This window comes from Panicum virgatum, chromosome 1K (genome assembly GCF_016808335.1).
Source record: "Panicum virgatum strain AP13 chromosome 1K, P.virgatum_v5, whole genome shotgun sequence".
Taxonomy (NCBI): domain Eukaryota; kingdom Viridiplantae; phylum Streptophyta; class Magnoliopsida; order Poales; family Poaceae; genus Panicum; species Panicum virgatum.
The window spans coordinates 11,006,170-11,023,666 of record NC_053136.1 but is presented as its reverse complement, the minus strand read 5'-3'; the positions used below and the strand labels follow the sequence as shown (position 1 = coordinate 11,023,666).

General features: G+C 44.2%; 2 protein-coding genes across 3 annotated transcripts; one reads left to right on the top strand and one right to left on the bottom strand.

Annotated features, from left to right (window-relative positions):
* Positions 1–10,685, top strand: LOC120694593 (serine/threonine protein phosphatase 2A 55 kDa regulatory subunit B beta isoform-like). Its single transcript, XM_039977777.1, has 14 exons — positions 1–285; positions 2,193–2,296; positions 2,373–2,468; positions 3,659–3,778; positions 4,140–4,343; positions 4,516–4,607; positions 5,814–5,932; positions 6,708–6,831; positions 6,989–7,112; positions 8,816–8,884; positions 8,977–9,068; positions 9,166–9,243; positions 9,732–9,799; positions 9,931–10,685. Exons 1-14 carry the CDS (start codon positions 126–128, stop codon positions 10,065–10,067), a joined length of 1,587 nt encoding a protein of 528 aa, XP_039833711.1. The 5' UTR covers positions 1–125; the 3' UTR covers positions 10,068–10,685.
* Positions 10,686–12,028: 1,343 nt separating this feature from the next.
* LOC120694601 (probable protein phosphatase 2C 12) lies at positions 12,029–14,851 on the bottom strand. Of its 2 annotated transcripts, none has more exons than XM_039977788.1 (2): positions 14,446–14,851; positions 12,029–13,266 (listed from the first exon to the last, which is right to left on the bottom strand). In XM_039977788.1, exons 1-2 carry the CDS (start codon positions 14,650–14,652, stop codon positions 12,328–12,330), a joined length of 1,146 nt encoding a protein of 381 aa, XP_039833722.1. In that variant the 5' UTR covers positions 14,653–14,851; the 3' UTR covers positions 12,029–12,327. The 2 variants fall into 2 exon arrangements, with proteins under 2 accessions (XP_039833722.1, XP_039833727.1); XM_039977793.1 differs by lacking the exon at positions 14,446–14,851 and adding an exon at positions 13,352–14,439.
* Positions 14,852–17,497: the final 2,646 nt, after the last annotated feature.

Below are 17,497 nucleotides of genomic sequence, written 5' to 3'. Positions count from 1 at the left end.
CCCCCGCCATTCTTCTAGAACCCCCCCCCCCCCCCCCCCCCCGCGAGCCTCCGGCCGCCCGCCTCCCGTACCCGAGATCCCCCCGGCGCAGCCATGGTGTCGTGACGCCGGCGGAGGCGACGCCCATGGAGCGGGAGCCCATGTCCTCCGACGACCGCCCCGAGGCGGCAGCTGCTGCTGCTGCGGCGGCGGCGGCGGAGTCGGTGCAGGAGCAGCCGCAGCCGCTGGAGTGGCGGTTCGCGCAGGTCTTCGGCGAGCGCGCGGCGGGCGCGGACGTGCAGGAAGGTAATGAAGCCCGCCGCGGGCCTCCCGTGCCCGGCTCCGGTTCCGTCTCGCCCCCGCGAGATCTGCTCGGTCCGGTGGGTTTACGCGGTGGCGGCCGTGTCGGCGCCGCGGGTTCGATGGGCCGCGCGGGTGACTGCGAACCGTGGGGAGGCTTTTGCGGTGATTTGGGTGTTGAAGCGCTCGCTTTGTTGCGTTGTAGGAAATGCTACGCTCGCGGCGTCTTAACCGTGATTCAGTACCACTTGACCGGGCGAGCACAGCTGCCATGTTTTGGTACTTGGTTTAACTTTGTCTGGTTCGAGCAATTAGTCCGGGCTTTGCCATGTAATTTAGCTCCAACAGATTGGTGTGTTCAGTATTTGGCAAATGGTTATATGCATGAGGAATTACATTGAACTAGGAGTGCGGGATGAATTTGTAGAAAATGTTGCCAGTGATATGCAACATGGTATACTAGCACATTGTTCAAAAATTCAAACTTGGATTCTCATTGTCTGTTGGGGAATTGGGCAGTTGGTTTCCTTGAGGTTTTCTTATGGTCTTATGATAATCTAGTAGTAAATTTATGAGCTTCTGGCATGTGGCTGCACAAACCATATGTTTGTTGCAGAGGTGTCTACAGTAATGAGTATTTTGGAATATCTTGTTGCAAAGGATTCAGTATGCAGTTTTTCTGAATACACTGGGCAGATGGGTTTTATCTTTGGTTTTGAGCTGTATGTCTTCTGTAATTTGCTATAAAGATTAAGCTGCACCATAACATCCCGAGCATTTGATAGTGGGTTGGGCTGAGAAGCATGTTGAGTGCACAAAGGATGCTTCCTATCAGTTTACCTGACTTCCCCTGGGTCTTGCTCTTTAGGCGCATGTGGGATCATGTGATAGCTTTTCAGTTTTGCTGTGGTTTTGTGTTGAGATATGGTGTTTATTTGAATATTATAATTGTTGAGGAAAAGCAACGTGCATTTATATACGCCTCTAAAATCTCTCATTTTTATGTCTATGAAAAAGTTGATCAGTGATCACAGTGTGTTATATTCCTTTTCCTACTAGCCTATAACCTAGAGCTTATTTCAATTGAGGGTACAAGCATGTCACTGTTCCAGTCCAGCCTTGCCGTTTGCTGAATTTTGAATTGCTCATTCATCTTTTATGCTCTTGTTTCAACAATTTAACTGTTGTTGTCCATGTGCAGCCTCCCATCCGGAACATAGTAGCATCTAGTGGTCCTGTTCACTATACGATTTGATTTGCTACCAAAGCCATTGATACATAGAGGGGAATGTACAGTTTGGATGCTCATATAAAGTGTCAGGCAGACTTTTTTCTAGTTCTACAAATAGTTCTATGATACCATGTTTGGTTGATCTCTTCAACTAATCGAGTTACCTATCACAGCATGTTTCTTTTTTTTCGAAAACTATCACAACATGTTTCCAAATACTGCTATTTTGTGCAGCACCCTTTTCTATATGGTTTTAATTACTGTGCACTGATGGACAAAACCTGAGAAATTATCACAGTCAGTTCACAAAGATAAATTGAACAATATTAAATTTTCCCAGCAATTGCCATGATTTCTCCCCCCTTCCCCTTTTGATCTTAGGATCCCAAATTCCACTTTCTGGATCCATAATCCCAGCTTTACCACTTTCCTTATAAAATCAACACAAGATTGACCATCTGGGCACATAAAATTAGACAGCATTGAAGCTTATGATGAGAATTAGTCACAGATTAGAGTTGAGGGGAAAAGGGGAATTCTTCTTTATGCTAATAAATCTAAATGACTTATGTTTTTTTTTGTCTTATTCATTTCACTTGATATGTGTTTTGATGGCTTGATTTGTTCACCAGTCAACTCAGTTTGTATCTTGAATTCTTGATCATATTGTTACTTGTTCCAGTGGATATAATATCTGCAATTGAGTTTGACAAATCTGGTGATCATCTTGCCACTGGAGATAGAGGTGGACGTGTGGTTTTATTTGAAAGAACGGACTCTGGGGATGTAAGTACTTCTGTATATAAGTTCTGTATTTTTCTTGCTTAAATCTCTTGTGCCCATTGTTTTAATGTTCATGCAGAGTGCTAGTCGAAGAGAACTTGAGAGGCAAGACTACCCGGTTGCTAGGCATCCTGAGTTCCGCTACAGGACCGAATTTCAGAGTCATGAACCTGAGGTATGTGGGTCTTAAAATGGCAATAGTACTTGTTCATGAATGTCAGTGACCTTAATGTCTCAACCAGATCTGACTTGGACGATTTCTTAGGAATTTTGATGGAAATGATACATCAAAGATCACTGCTTACTTTGTTTTGTGACAAATTTCTACCAGAATCACATGTTCAAATTTAAAAGGATTGACATACTTTACATAATGAATTTGGAGGAAATTGAGTAATGATTTCATGCCCATGCATTATGTTCTCTTTGGTAGATTACTTGCTACTCCCTCCAATTTAGTATGTAAGGCGTGGTTTGATTTAGCATGGTCTACAACACTTCGACTGCCAATTTCTCTTATTATAGTGTCTACGGAACTAAAATTTTGGTAATTGGAAACTGCTTTCGGATATGAATAAAATGATACTGTATCGTATAGTGCCTAGACATTGTTAAACAAATATTTAATCAAATATCACACAGTCTGGATATTGGAACACATGCACGCTGTAGTAGTCCTGATATAAAGAAATTGAAGTAGTACTAAAAAAGTAAAAAGTGTCAACCTTTCCTTTTCCATTTTTCCATTTTAACTGCCAAATACAATGTATCAACTGAGTTATTTGTTGCTTAGCAGGAGACTAGTTCATTTGTACCATTAGAGGCAAACAACTAGATTGATGATTATGAAATTAAAGATAGTAATGTGCAAAAACATGGCTGCCTTGCAAGGTTTTCAATACATTATCCATGAATAAGGGCCATTTTTAGATTGCATGTAATTATACTGTTTTGATTTCTAATTTACACAATACTAGCCAAGTAGCACTTTTAGTTTTGATAGAAAAATGGAAAAAGGTCCTAGAAGTTTTGTTATGGAAAGTTTGATCTTCAAACTTTTATTTTATTTTCTCTATCATGAGTGTGCGAAATCAGCGATCAAAAGCTACACATTAGCGACATCAACAGTTGCTGTGGCATACACATTAGCGACATCAACAGTTGCTGTGGCTGTCTTATGGTTTAAACTTTTTACCAAAGTTTTCAATGCCACTTAGGGGGAGTTTGTACGAGCTCCGGATTAGTTTACCAGAGACGGCAGCATAAAATCATACATACTGCATGCTGCATCCTAAGTGAAGCTATTTGCATTTGTATACGTGAAACTGTTAATATTTTATTCTGATTTCTGTGCAATTTATGTAGTTTGACTACCTAAAAAGTTTGGAAATAGAGGAGAAGATCAACAAGATCAAGTGGTGCCAAACAACCAACAATGCACTTTTTCTCTTGTCTACAAATGACAAGACAATCAAGTATTGGAAGGTAAGGATAGAAGAAGTTTCTAATTGGTTTATGGTTATGACTTCATGGATCTCCTATCGTTTTCTTAGACAAGACTTATTAGTTGTTATGTCTGGGAGTTATATCTATTATGTAGTTCAAAACATATTCATGGTACCTTAATGCAGCTTGACATGTTTTTTTCTTCAGTCTTTTTCCACATGAACAGGAATATATTCACGAACATTATCTATTAAAATTTCTGATCTCAATCATGCATTTTCATCTTTACTGTTTCAATATCGTGCAGTGCTATTGCTTGACCTTTTATACTTTTTCATTATTGGCAAATGCAAGCATAATATATGCAATGATGTTGCCTTGGTGCTTTGATATTCTCTAGGTTCAAGAGAAAAAAGTGAAACGAGTTTCAGTGATGAATTTGGATACCTCCCAAAGTTCAGGCAATGGTTCAACTTCTAGTCTGGGTACCAATAGCTGCAAAGCTCTTCTTCCAAATGGTGGATGCTCAGAAAAGTTGTACCATCCAAACAACAATATGTCATTTCCTCCTGGAGGATGCGCATCATTGCGTTTGCCTGTGGTGGTTGTACTTAACCCACTTTATCCATTATCTCTAGTGCTGTACAGCATGATGCATCAGTAGCACTTGCATATGCAATACAGTACTATGACACGATACCAGTAGATGTTTTTTCTAACAAACTATGATTAATATCATAGAGAAGTCTGAGTAGATTCCTTTACTATGTATGCAGGTTACAGGCCAAGACTTGAACCATGTTGCGAGATGCCGACGTGTATATGCACATGCTCATGACTACCATATTAATTCCATTTCAAATAATAGGTTAGCTTCCTTCACGATATTATGGATGACTAACTAAATCTTAATCTGCAAACATATGTGTATTTAGTTTATCTTCTATACTGTCTTCTTTAATTTGTTTTTTTAGTGCATACTCTTTTTGACATATTTCAATGGACCTCTCAATTTAAATGTAATACAAGACCTAACAATTATTTAAACTGGGGAAAACAGAATCAGTGACCTCCCCAGGTCAGTTTGCTTCAAAGATGGCTCACACAATTGGACCGGGAAAAAACTAACTGTATGTGTAATCGGATCTCTACCCTTCTTTAATATAATGGTATGCAGCCCTTCTACGTGTTCGATAGAAAAAAAAAGCATGTCAGTTCTTTTTATGAGATTATTGGACTGTGGGGTTTGAAAAAAATTCAGCAAAATGTAGAGCAAACAAAGGAGGAGTTTCCTTGGCCCTGTTTGTTTCCGCTTTTGGCCGATTTTGAGAAACCCAAAAGTCAGATGACTCCCAGAATCTAGAATCGAAAATCCATAATCAGTTGGGCTCTCGATTCTCAATTCTGGGAGGCATCTGATTTTTGGATTTCCCAAAATTGAGCCTTCAAAATCGGCCAGAAGTTGAAACAAACGGGTCCCTTACCTGTTGGGTCCAGCTTATTCCACATCAAAACACTGAAGAGTGAAGTCCTAGGTTTACATGATCCTTATCTGTGGCTGCTGCTTCACTTCTTCCCTTTTCATCTAGTCATCCCCAGTGTTTGCTGCAGATCCAAATGTATACAGTAGTAGCGATGCTTGACCTCCCTGCCCACTTCTTTTTCCATCTAGTCATCCCCATTTCATGATTGATCCCTTTTTGTTCTGTATTTTGTGTATTTCCCGAATAATTGCTTGTATTGCCTAAGAGATATCATTGTTTATCTGGTTTTATAGGTGCATGATTCATAGTAGCTATGCTGTGTATAATCAGTAAATCCTGTCCGGTGGCATTGCCATCTTCTGTACTTGATGATGTGGTTAATGACTTCATGTAATATACAAGAAGGCTTTCAGTTGCATCGAACCAAAGAAGCATAATTTGTTCTTGATAAATAAGAAGTTATTGCTGTTTAGAGTAATGTGAACTTCTATGTGTTTGATGATTCACATGGCTGAGTTTTCTGTAACTTATACTTTACTGTCTGGGTTGATTACTATAGTGGCCGAGTTCTCACTTTGTTTTACTTACAGCGATGGCGAAACATTCATATCAGCAGATGATCTGCGAATAAACCTGTGGAATCTGGAAATTAGCAATCAGAGCTTTAACATTGTTGACGTGAAACCTGCAAACATGGAGGATCTAACCGGTAAACTTTCTCAGTCTGATGTCTATTTATGAGCGAGCTGCGGGTTTGTTGTAAATGTTGAACATGCAATGTTATTAAGTTGGTAGATTGGCACTCAAGTAGATTTCTTGATTAGTGGACTTGGATGGACCACAAAGTAAGCATTGTAAGGTTTTTGTGCCTTCATGTTTTACCCTGCAAGCATTGACATGGTGCAGGTGTTACATAATATGAAATTTGACGGTCATAAAAGTATACATATATATTTTTCATCCCTGCGACTTTTAAATATGGTTGGAGTAGCAAATCTGCATCACATCTACTTACTGCAACTCCTATATGTGTGGGGTCAAATTTGACCATGATAGAGAGCATAGATCGGAGATGGATTGGGAACGCACAATTCTCTGAACTTGCCAACTTCTGTATCAAACAGTCAATCACCTCTCTGAGCTATATGTTAATATGCTACTTAGCAGTTCTGTGTTGATTTGCTATATCAACTTTTGATAGTTGGTACTTTTCAGGTGAGAAATTTAGGAACACAGTAGTTGCTTTATGGAAAAACCATAATTAGATGCAGAAGATAAACATGTATAAGCTTTTTCTGTGCGAAAACAAAAATAATGCACTTGCATCTGGATAGCAAACTTTGTTTGTTGTCTGGTTGTGTGACACCTCTGGCTGTTTCTGTTAATAGATATTCATCAGTGTTAATTTATTCTCTCACGCAATTCCTGCTGGTTTCATTCTTATTATGTGGTGACAACCATTGCATAATTCTGTGAAATTTCAGAGGTGATTACATGTGCGGAGTTCCATCCAACTCATTGTAACACACTAGCATATAGTAGCTCAAAGGGTACTATCCGGCTTATTGACCTGCGACAGTCAGCACTGTGTGACAACCATGCTAAACTGTTAGTAATTCCCTTGAACTTCTTGAGTAGTATTTATCATTGTTAGAAGGCAGTGCTTAATAAAATTACCATTTCCAATGGCTGCAGACATTTTTAGTCAATTTATATCGCTAAAATTTCATGTTATCATCTGATTTAACTGGGGTATCTTATATAGATTTGAGGAGCATGATGCACCTGGATCAAGATCCTTTTTTACAGAGATAATCACATCAGTTTCAGATATAAAGTTTGCAAGGGACGGAAGACACATTCTTAGTCGTGATTATATGACTCTCAAGGTTCGCAGGGGACGTATTGTCTCATCTGTTGAATTTCTTAGTGTCTTGCTCTATATGAATTTTGCGTAAGGTGGCTAAAAACATCAATTTGATTACCAGGAAACAAATGCATTTATTTATTTATTTGTGGAATCACCGAAATTGGTGTCTTTGATGGGGCTGTTCCTAACTTAAACAGTCTATTGTCGGCAACTAGGGAAGATCTGCATCAGTGGTCTTTTGCTGGGGCTAGAGGAGTTTCCTTCCTCCTTGCCCTGGCTCCTGCGACCTCCTAATATTGGGGGGGTCCGGTCTAGCTTTGGTCCCGTTGTGGTTTTTAGTAGAGTAGAAAGAGTTTTCTGTACTTAGGGAGTGTTACAGTCCATTTCTGTAACCCTTTTGGGGGGGAGGTTCCCCCTTTCTTCTTCTTAATATAATGAAACGTAGTTCTCCTGCGCTTTCGAGAAAAAAAATTACCAGGAAACACTTGTTAGCAGTAACCTTTGCACGTGTATCTGTCCTGGTACTTGCTAATGTCCAGGTTCATGGTATTTGGTTAACAGATTTCGAGCTGCTAGCTAGTGAGAATCCATGTTTTCAAATCGTCTAGTCGGACCTAGTCGCCATGGGACCGATCAGACGACTAGTCGCGATTAGTCGTCGATCAGGCCGATTAGTCGAGCCTAGTCGGTCCTAGTCGTCTGCCTAGTCGTCCTATGTGTCCCAGGACCGATATGATATATGTACTGCATATTACTTAATAAAAAGCAAGCATGAAGGCAACAATGATGGTCGATTTTTCACTTACTTGTGAGAGATGATTTGTGAACTGTCCAGAACTCTGTCTCAGCCTCTATATACCAAAAACCTAATGGGCCACCTTGCCAACCGTCACCGGCCCAGGCCCACAACTCAAATAGCCCACAAAACAATCTCAAGTCCGATCGTTTTCCAACCTGATCGGCGCGCGACTAATCGCGACTAGTCGGACGACTAGAAAACTAGTCGCCCAAACCTACTCGGTGTCCCTTATCGGGGTCACCGGACCGATAAGCCCGACTAATCACGACTAATCGCGATTAGTCGGTCGACTAGATAACATGGGTGAGAATAATAAGCCAATCAAGGTAGTAACTGGTGTAGTTAGTATCTTTCAAACTCAGGCTTTACTGTAGCTCTTGGCTGTGTATACGTAGAGAAGAAAACAGAAAAGGCAGCAAGATTTGCAGCACCATTCCACTGTGTACGTGTGTGTTGTGGGTGTGTGAGTGTTCCTGGCTATCTGCGAGGCCTTCTTGGCTTTCACTTGTCAAAATGTTCAACTTCTACTGTTCTTTTTAACTTACTCAGGTCTTAACATATCGGGCTCATCTTTCGATGTTATGAATATGAATAAGCGAGTGGAACATCATTGTCAGAAAATTGTTTGGCTTTGATATTCAACTTTCTTTAAGCACACTTTAATATCAGTATGGTTTTTGTCCTTGATTCAAATGATATCTTGTGGTGATTTTGGGATGTTAGCCAATTGACTGTCTAGGAACCATGCACCTTTTATTTAAACCCTCAGTGATGGAAATTTGTTTGCATGCAATTGATTCTTCGCTGAATATATAAATAATTGCACAATGAAATTTGAGGAATGAAGAACTGTTAGCCTTTCAGGATGAAATCATATCTGCTACAAATGCATTTATTTATTTATTTGTTTTTCTTTCTTTCAGTTATGGGATCTCAACATGGATTCTGGGCCAGTTGCAACTTTCCAAGTTCATGAATACTTAAGGCCTAAGGTGAAGTTTTACCATCTGAATGAGAATTAAAGAGCCATACCAATACCTGTTCTGTTGTAATCTAACACTTTGTTTAACATAATCTTTTGTAGCTTTGTGATCTATACGAAAATGATTCAATTTTTGACAAATTTGAATGTTGTCTCAGTGGGGATGGACTCCGTGTTGCTACTGGTTCTTATAGGTACATCCTTATTGTCACTTTATGAGCTGCAAGAATCGCTAGCTGTTGATTTATTCAACACTTCTTTATGTTAACTCTTGTGGCACCATAATTGCAGTAATTTGTTTCGTGTTTTTGGTTGTGCTCCTGGAAGTACGGAGGCAGCCACTTTGGAAGCCAGCAGAAATCCCATGAGGTTAGTCAACTATTGTGTATATTACTAGTGTGTATGCTAAGTGGGTTTAAGTTATACTCTGCCTGTATATGGACTAGTTCAAGATACTCCCTCCGATTTTAAATAGATGTTTAGGACAAGCTAATTAGTTAAATAATTAGGTTGCCCTAAATGTCAGAAATTTAACTAATTATCTTTTTCCTAAACATCATATATTTAAAAATGGAGGGAGTAATTCAAAGCCCCTTGCTCCTCAATTAATTGATTAATTTCCTGCTCCATTTGCTTGATGTTTCATACGTTCTTTTAAAGAACGAGCATTTCACTCATGATGAGGCTCTTGTGTCAAAGATGGTTGGGTGGTGAAACATTCTAGATTCAATATATAGGTGAACCATGACCATGTAGTAGTAAGTATAAAATGTGATGTTGACACCAACCTGACATGCACTCTACGTGAACTATGTTTCTAACATTTATTCTCTCATTGGAATTGGACACCCACACAGGCATCAGGTTTCTAATCCAGCAAGGCCTACACGGACTCTGACCTCTTTGACCCGTGCCGTGAGGAGAGGTAAGAGGCTCTCTTTCATAGCCAGTCTTGGCCCCTTTTTTTCCAATAAAAATGTACACATGCTAGATTGACTGTTCTGGTGTAAAACTTTGAACCAGCCTGCTTCTTACCACTGAGCTCATATGGTGCAGGTGGAGAAAATACAAGCGTTGAGGCCATTGGAAATTCTTATGACCTCTCAACAAAATTGCTTCATCTTGCGTGGCACCCAACTGAAAACTCCATCGCGTGTGCCGCTGCAAATAGCTTGTACATGTATTACGCATAGGGAACATGCTAGAGAAGATTGAATGTTTTTGTTTTTGGTCGACGTGAGAGCGTTGGCCTTTCATATGCAACAAGGGGGATATGTTGCAGTAAATTGTTGTTGATTCCATGGTTGGGGCCAAAAAGAGGCAGTCGTGATCATCCACAAGACGAGTCCTGTTACTACATGCTGCCCATACTGGACTGCCTTCTTCGGATTCTTCAGTAAATTTGAAGCATGTGTTCTGATCATGATGAAGCTTTTGGCCCCAATATATGACGACTGTAGTAGGCTAGTAGCTGCCTTGTAGGGAAATCGGCAGCTGAATGATAAAGCAGAAGATAGCTGATGCTAATTCCACAAAAGGTCACAGGAATACCTGCTCAAATATCACAAAGGCTGTAAGTTTTTTCTTCTCCCCTTTTTACGACATGTAATGTGACATAGCCAGGACTAACCATCAGTTGTCATAACCTTTGAGGTCGTTAGAGTATAAAAATTTGTCATAGCTATTGTAGTTCTTCTCTGCTGCGTTTCTGTCCATTATGTTCAAGTAAGTCCTGGTGATTTGATCCTCTCCTATGCTCTGTTCACTTTGTAGCACCAGCATTTATGATGTGAAATGCCCAAGATTCAGTATATGCTCTTGAAACCTTTCTGACTGCAAGAACTAGATGTGTGCTGTGGCATGCGCCTCTTTTCACCTGGACTGAATTTGTTCATGAAGAGAAGTTGCCTTTGTGCACATACTGGTACTTTGATAGCCGACCGCAACGAGCAGTAAAGATATGTGTCGAGGTGCTCATGACTTGCGAGCATCTTGGTTTGGCTTCCAGAAACGAAACCAAATCATTGAAGCGGTCCTGTGTCTGGAGACCGTCAGCTCTCATCTGAGGAAGGTAGAAGGTGGCATGTGCTAGAGAAACAAAACCGCACCTTCTCCACCACGCTCGTACCTCCTCGAGCTGGGAAGTTTCTCTTTCGCGGTATCAGGACCGACGAATTGCTCGATTATTTTCAGCTCACCGAAGCATTTCGTCGATGGAGCCAACTTGACACGACCCGCGTGTAGGCGAATTGGGGGGATTCGGAACTTCTGGTTTGGCAATTCCCATCTCCTTCCCCCACTTCCATTTGCTGTCTGGAGCCCAGCGATTGACCCCTGAGAGTGAGAAGGCGTTGAGCTTTTGACCGTGATGGCCGTGCAGATGCCCAAGCAGGAAGCAGGGGATGGGAGGGGACTCCGAAGCGTGCGCGCGCTGCTGACCTTGACACGCCGGTAACCTTTTTTCAACTGGAGCTTATCCCTAGCAGTGGTGACACTGATGGATGGATCCCCGGGTTTATTCCCTTCAAGCCGTGGTGGCGCCGCTGGGTTGCTGAACCACGGCTGAACTGTGTGCGAAACTGCGTGCTGCCTTCTAGAGTGATGGGGTAGGCCGGCCGCCTCTGTTGATCGACCGGCAACACCGACCAGCAACATGTCCTTCTCTACTGTAGTGTGATGATTAAGAGGCTGTTTCTACTGGACCGAAAGTGCTCGCACGTGCAAAACATAAGGATTAGAATTTGAATCAGGTGAGTAGAGGGTTGTAGCGGGGTGACTCGCTCCCAGCTAGGGCACGGAGAAAAATCCCTCCTCCTATTGCTATGCTATGTACTCCCTCCGTCTTTAAATATTTTTTGTTTTTCACTTCCGGACAAATAACTTTAACCAAACATATATAAAATAGTATTAATATTTATGGTTCATAATTAATATCATTAGATAGATATTTAAATATAGTTTTTTATTAAATTTATTTGGAGATACAAATATTACACGTGTTTTTTACAAATTAAGTCAAACTTTCGGTATGGAAATCATCTACGACACTTAATTGGGGACAGAGGGAGTATGAGTTTGGGAAGCGCGGGGCTCCCTACGATCACTGACGGTGGTATAAGAGAGATTTAGGGTTTAACCAGTGACACGTGAGAAATTTTTCCGACAACATCAAAAAAGCACTCCAATTGATAACATTACATAGAGTACAAACGGCGTTCCCGCCACCCGCTCCCTTGTTTCCCCCTGTCACCGTGGTCAGCTGATCACCGATCAAGAGTCAAAACTGAGAATTACCCGCCCATTCCCCTCCTCATCTCCTTTGCCTTTTTTTTTCCAAAAAAAAACACAGATCAAGAGCTTAATTACCACTATGTTACAGCACTTAGTTACACTATCGCCGGAGCACCTCCCGAACGGCAGAGCAAGAGCGCCGGCGCGGGCACCAGCACCTAGCTAGCTTCTCGCGGCGGCGGCGGCTGCTGCCGCTGCCTTGGCCTTGGCGGCGGCGACGCTGGTGCCCCAGTCCGGGTCCCGCAGGAAGAGGCAGACGGCGGAGCAGTCGTCGGCGCGGGACGACGGGTACCTGGTCCGCCAACGCTGCGCGGCGGCCTCGGCCACGGCCTTGGACGCGTGCTGCTTCCGCGGCGTGGCGCACACGATGGACACCACCTCCTCGTTGCTCAGCACGTCCCACACGCCGTCCGTGGCCAGGATGATGAAGAGGTCCCCGCGCCCGACGCGGCGGTGCGCCACCTCCGGCTCCGACACCACGCCGTGCCGCTTCAGCCGCAGGTCCCCCAGCGACCGCGCCATGGCCAGCCCCGGGCAGTCCTCGCCGGGGAGCCACACGCGCGCCACCGACGGCTCGTCCTTGAGCGCGAACACGCGCCCGTCGCACCGCTTGATCCGCTCCGCCTCGCGAGGCAGGTTGGGCTTGTGGTCGGTGGTGAGCTGCACGGCGGTGAGGTAGCCCGTGTCCGACATGGTGGCGAGCACGGCGCGGGAGTCGCCGAGGTTGGCGACGATGAGGTCCCGGCCCTGCTTGATGGCGCACACGGCGGTGGTGCCGCTGAAGCTGCAGTCCAGGTTGGGCTGGAGCCTGAGCTCCTTGTCCATGGCCTCGAACGCGTTGGCGCAGGCCTCGCGCCACTCCTCCAGCAGCTGCGCCGGCGACGGCGACGAGCCGCCGCCGCTGCCGTCCGTGGACGAGGACGGCGACGCGTCGCTGAAGGCCGGCTCGTCGTCGTCGTCGCCGGCGCCCAGGAAGAGCGCGTTCCGGTGGCTGAGGATCATGAAGGGGAGGTAGTCCCGCACCAGCTTGCTCACGAACTGCCCGCATCGGCCGTGCCCGTCGAAGACGCCGCAGAACACGCCGTCCTCCATGCCAAACCCCTGGAGAAAATTCCAATCCAAGTCAGTCAGTCAATCAACACCAGAAAGAAAGAAATTCTACAGGCTGGGTTGATCAGGCCCGTACGGATTACATTGCCAAATGATAGTGTCAGAATAGATCTTTGACAAGTGAGCGCAAACAGTAGGTGAGATCAGTGACTGAAAGAGAAAGGATAAGAAAAGCTGTAGAAGATCAAGGGGAGGAAAATGGAATCAAAGCAGCGATAACGTCGAACATGTTCCAGAAATCGTTGGCAAAGCAAAGGTTCTACATTCTAGTCACCGTCGACCCGTACAACGTTGACGAAATCAACCCCTCTGTTGGGCATGTGAAAGCCTCTGAATTTCTCTGACGACCCGTACCAAAAACCAAACCGCGGCGGTGAAACAGTACGCCGGTGACGTAGCTCGTTACCGAGGATTGAGACAGAAAATCACCACGGTGTTTTTCTTTTCTTTTTTTACTGTGTGGTGATGGCTGCTCTGTACTAGCCGTATAATACAGGTGACAGCTCGTGAGTTCCTGGGAATTTCTTGACCTCGCTGCAGCCCTGCAGGTCAAGCGCGTGGCCTTGGCCGCGCGTGAACGGAACGAGCACCGCCCAAACTGACGACTTCTTTTTCTTCCAGAGATGATTGTACAGTACAGGCGTGGAACTAATTCGTGATTAGACCGACCAAGAGAAGGTACTGGCCGTGGTGGGGCGATTTGAGCCTGGAAAAAAAGGAGATTTGTACGAGTAGTACGGTACAGATCTACCAGAGCTCCGTGGTAAAAAAAAAAGAGAGGGAAGATCCGCAACGAGAGAGAGAGGAAGCTGCAGAGGCAGCTGTGGCAAACCAAAATGACCCGAGAAAAGGGAAAGACAGGTAGGATGAATAGGACCATGGCCTTGGAAGCAGATATTATCAGTTCGGTTTCAGAAAGGAACACTATTTTTCGCTCTTTTAATTCGCGCGGTCCAAGTATGGGGGTTCCTTGTGCCATTGACCCCATTGTGGCAGCATGAACAGGAAGAAACTGGAGAGGAGAGGCAGGAAGCTGAACCCAAGGACCACGAATGATCGATCTATGGAAACAAACAAGCTAACAAGCACGAAGCAACAATTAAACATAGGAAGGCCCGGCGCAGAGCAGAATTGACACCAAAGAAGAAGAGCAGCTGAGCGCGACGGTACCTGGCAGAGGATGACGGCGTCCTGGTTGGGCCCCTTCTTGCCCTTCTGCGAGTAGAGGGAGGCCACCTTCCGGCAGGCCGCCGCCGCCGCCGCGCCGCCGTCCTCCTCTCCCCCGCCGCCGCACTGCCCGTCCATCACATACACCACGCTCTCGTCGCACTCCTGCTCCTGCTCCACCCGCCTCCTCGACGACGCGCAGACCCCCATCGAGCCTCTCTCTGCTCCTCGACCCTGCTACTGCTCCTGCTGCTGCTGCTGAGAAAGAGAGATGGCTTTGGGATTGCAGGCAGAGGCAGGGGAAGGGATGAGATGAGCCGCGACTTTTAAAGTGGGGATCATTAAGAAACTGTGCAGCAAACAAACACTGGACGGATGGGTGGTGGTGTGTGACGATGAAGTTTTTGGCGCGTCCTCCCCGTCCCAATGGGCCGCCCGGAAGCCGTGCTCTGACTTCCTCCATCTTTTTCTATACACCACCCAAAAAAGAAATGGAATTGTCTTTCAGCCCTGTTTGATTGGGCGAGAGGGGGGATAAAAAAAATCTAGAGGAACTCTTCCTGCTGGGTGGCTCGGGGGATTGGAAGGGCAGTAGCCTGCTTATTTTTTTATTAAACAGTACAACTCAGTTTATTTTTATTAATACACGTACGCATATTTTACCATTGTGATCTTCGAAGACTGAGCCGACAAATCTTCGAGATTAATGAAGTCACCACATACATCTCGCTATTGATGACAGTATCGCCTACCACGCTAAAAACACAAGTTGTTTCTGCGAGAATTTACGTGTTCGACGTCACCCAGTGGAGTCGGTGCACGGCAGGAGGCCGGCACGCGTACAAGAGTAGTACCATCCTGAGCCACGTTGACTTTTTTTATATAAATTATTTTTGCTGGACTGGATGGGATTTTAGCCGGGGATATGCACTGTGCATCTTTTGCAACCCCACTTACATTGCATGTGAGGTGACGCTGCATCATCATAGCTTTAGTGTCATTGTCACGCGCTGTACGATTACGAATTACGATGTTGTTTTAGCCCATAAGTTATGTAGATGGTATGGTGTATGCTAGTAAAGGAATAATTTATTGTGACTATAATCACCCGTACCGAGTTGAATCTAGACTGATCTAGATTGAGACTATAAATTTAACATAAAAAGCCACACTTACATGCTCCTACGCGGTGATGCCTGCATAATTTTTTTTATATGATCTCGTATAAAGATCTATTTGGAGGTAGCTAATTTTAGCTAGACTGGGTCCAAACATATACCTATCGCTAAAGCCGTTCTAACTAGCAGCTAGATAGTAACTATCCAATTAGCTGGGCCAAACGGGACTTAAGCATGCTCACTGTCACTTCTATGTTGTGGATGAGTCAGATTACTTGGTGTATCGGTTCCAAATGACTGGGCCAGATGGTTTCCCCTGCTGGCTTTTGTGGCTAGCTGCTTGGTGGTCCTAGCGGCCATGGCATACTTGGTCCATATCTTTTTTATATATATAGCAGAGTAGGTCTAAAAATGCTATGCTGAGCATCTACAAGAGGCTAGGTAAATCAAGATAAATCGGTAAAAATAGGAAAAAGCTGGCAAAATCCCAATCACCATCTTTCTCGGCTTGCTTTCTCGCTCGGCATCGGCTCCCCTCCGCTTAGCATCTTTGCCAAGCGATTCCACTTCGCCATCTTCTTCCCTCGCGCGCTCCCGCCCTCTATTGTCACCGCCACCATTCTGTTCGAGCCGAGCTCACCGCCAACAGGGCCCTGCCCCTACATCTCGCCTCGGCCCGATTCACCGCCGCTCGTACCACCTCCTCCACTCACCCTACCTCCCCAACCGCCCAGTCTCCGCCCTCGTCGCTTCCAGTCGCATTGCTGCCTGACCTCGCTGTCCACCGCCGCACGCTGCCAGCCGCCTCTGGTCGCCCATTTGCTGAGCCTTGGTGAGGAATGTGTTCCCCTCACACCGAGGATGCTCACCGGCCTCTTCTCCCTCGCCGGAACCTCGCTACCGGCGATGGCCGGTCAAACTAACGGCTGATTGATTTTGACCTTGTCCCTCGTCGGTGGCTGCGTACCGGCCGCACCCACCTGGCCAGCTCTGGCCACCCGCCGCTGGATGTGGGAGAGAGCGAGTTCAACAGGGAGACAGAAGAATGGGAAGGTGGCGCTGGGAGGCAGGAGGAAGAGGAGTTGCTGCTCGTGGTTGAATTTAGAGAAACTGTTAAATTTGATCACTTTTTTCTAGCTATTTTATTTTACATAATAGTTAAATTAGAATTTTGGCTGTTCATTTTTAGATAGTCTGTTGGAGATGACATTTCTTCGTCTTGCCATGCAGATGGTCCGGAGGGGAAGAAATGAGTGATCCCTCCAGATCTAAAAACAAGTTATTTTAAAAATTTAGATAAAATATTCTTAATGATCCCTATCTATTAGTTATATTTAACACTAATTGATTACTTATTGTACATGCACATATTAAATGTAAAAATAAAATTTTAACTTCTAGAATAATTTTTTAAAGAAAGAAAACTTCTCATTTGCAGAATTACAGTTGAAATAAGGGACAGCTCCGGCAAGCCTGGAACCTGCACTACCTGGCTTGCTCTGCAATTCTTCTGCACCATTACTTCGCGTATCCCGTATCGTTAGCTGTCTCTTCAGGAGAACGGGCTTGGCACGTGCGGGAGCTCGAGGGTTGTTTGGTTCGAGGAACTAAATTTTAGTCCGTGTCACATTAAAGAGAATTTTAATATTTAGAAGTATTAAATAAAAATTAATTATAAAACTAATTATAGAACCTTAGGGCTAAACCGCGAGACGAATCTAATGAGATATATTAATATATAATTAGCAAATGGTTACTGTAGCATAAATGTACCGAATTATGGATTAATTATACTCATTAGATTCGTCTCGCGAATTAGCACTCAGCTGTCAAAATAAATTTATAAACAGAATTTATTTGATACTCCAAAATTATAACATTCTTTTTGATGTGACAGGAACTTAAAAATAAATCTTAAGAACCAAACAAGCCCTCAG

Coding starts and splice junctions, on each gene's coding strand:
- LOC120694593 (XM_039977777.1), top strand. CDS start 126: ATGGAGCGGGAGCCCATGTCCTCCGACGACCGCCCCGAGGCGGCAGCT. Junction 8,885..8,976: donor ATGAATACTTAAGGCCTAAG/GTGAAGTTTTAC, acceptor AATCTTTTGTAG/CTTTGTGATCTATACGAAAA. Junction 9,244..9,731: donor GCCAGCAGAAATCCCATGAG/GTTAGTCAACTA, acceptor ACACCCACACAG/GCATCAGGTTTCTAATCCAG.
- LOC120694601 (XM_039977788.1), bottom strand. CDS start 14,652: ATGGGGGTCTGCGCGTCGTCGAGGAGGCGGGTGGAGCAGGAGCAGGAG. Junction 13,267..14,445: donor ACGCCGTCATCCTCTGCCAG/GTACCGTCGCGC, acceptor AATTTTCTCCAG/GGGTTTGGCATGGAGGACGG.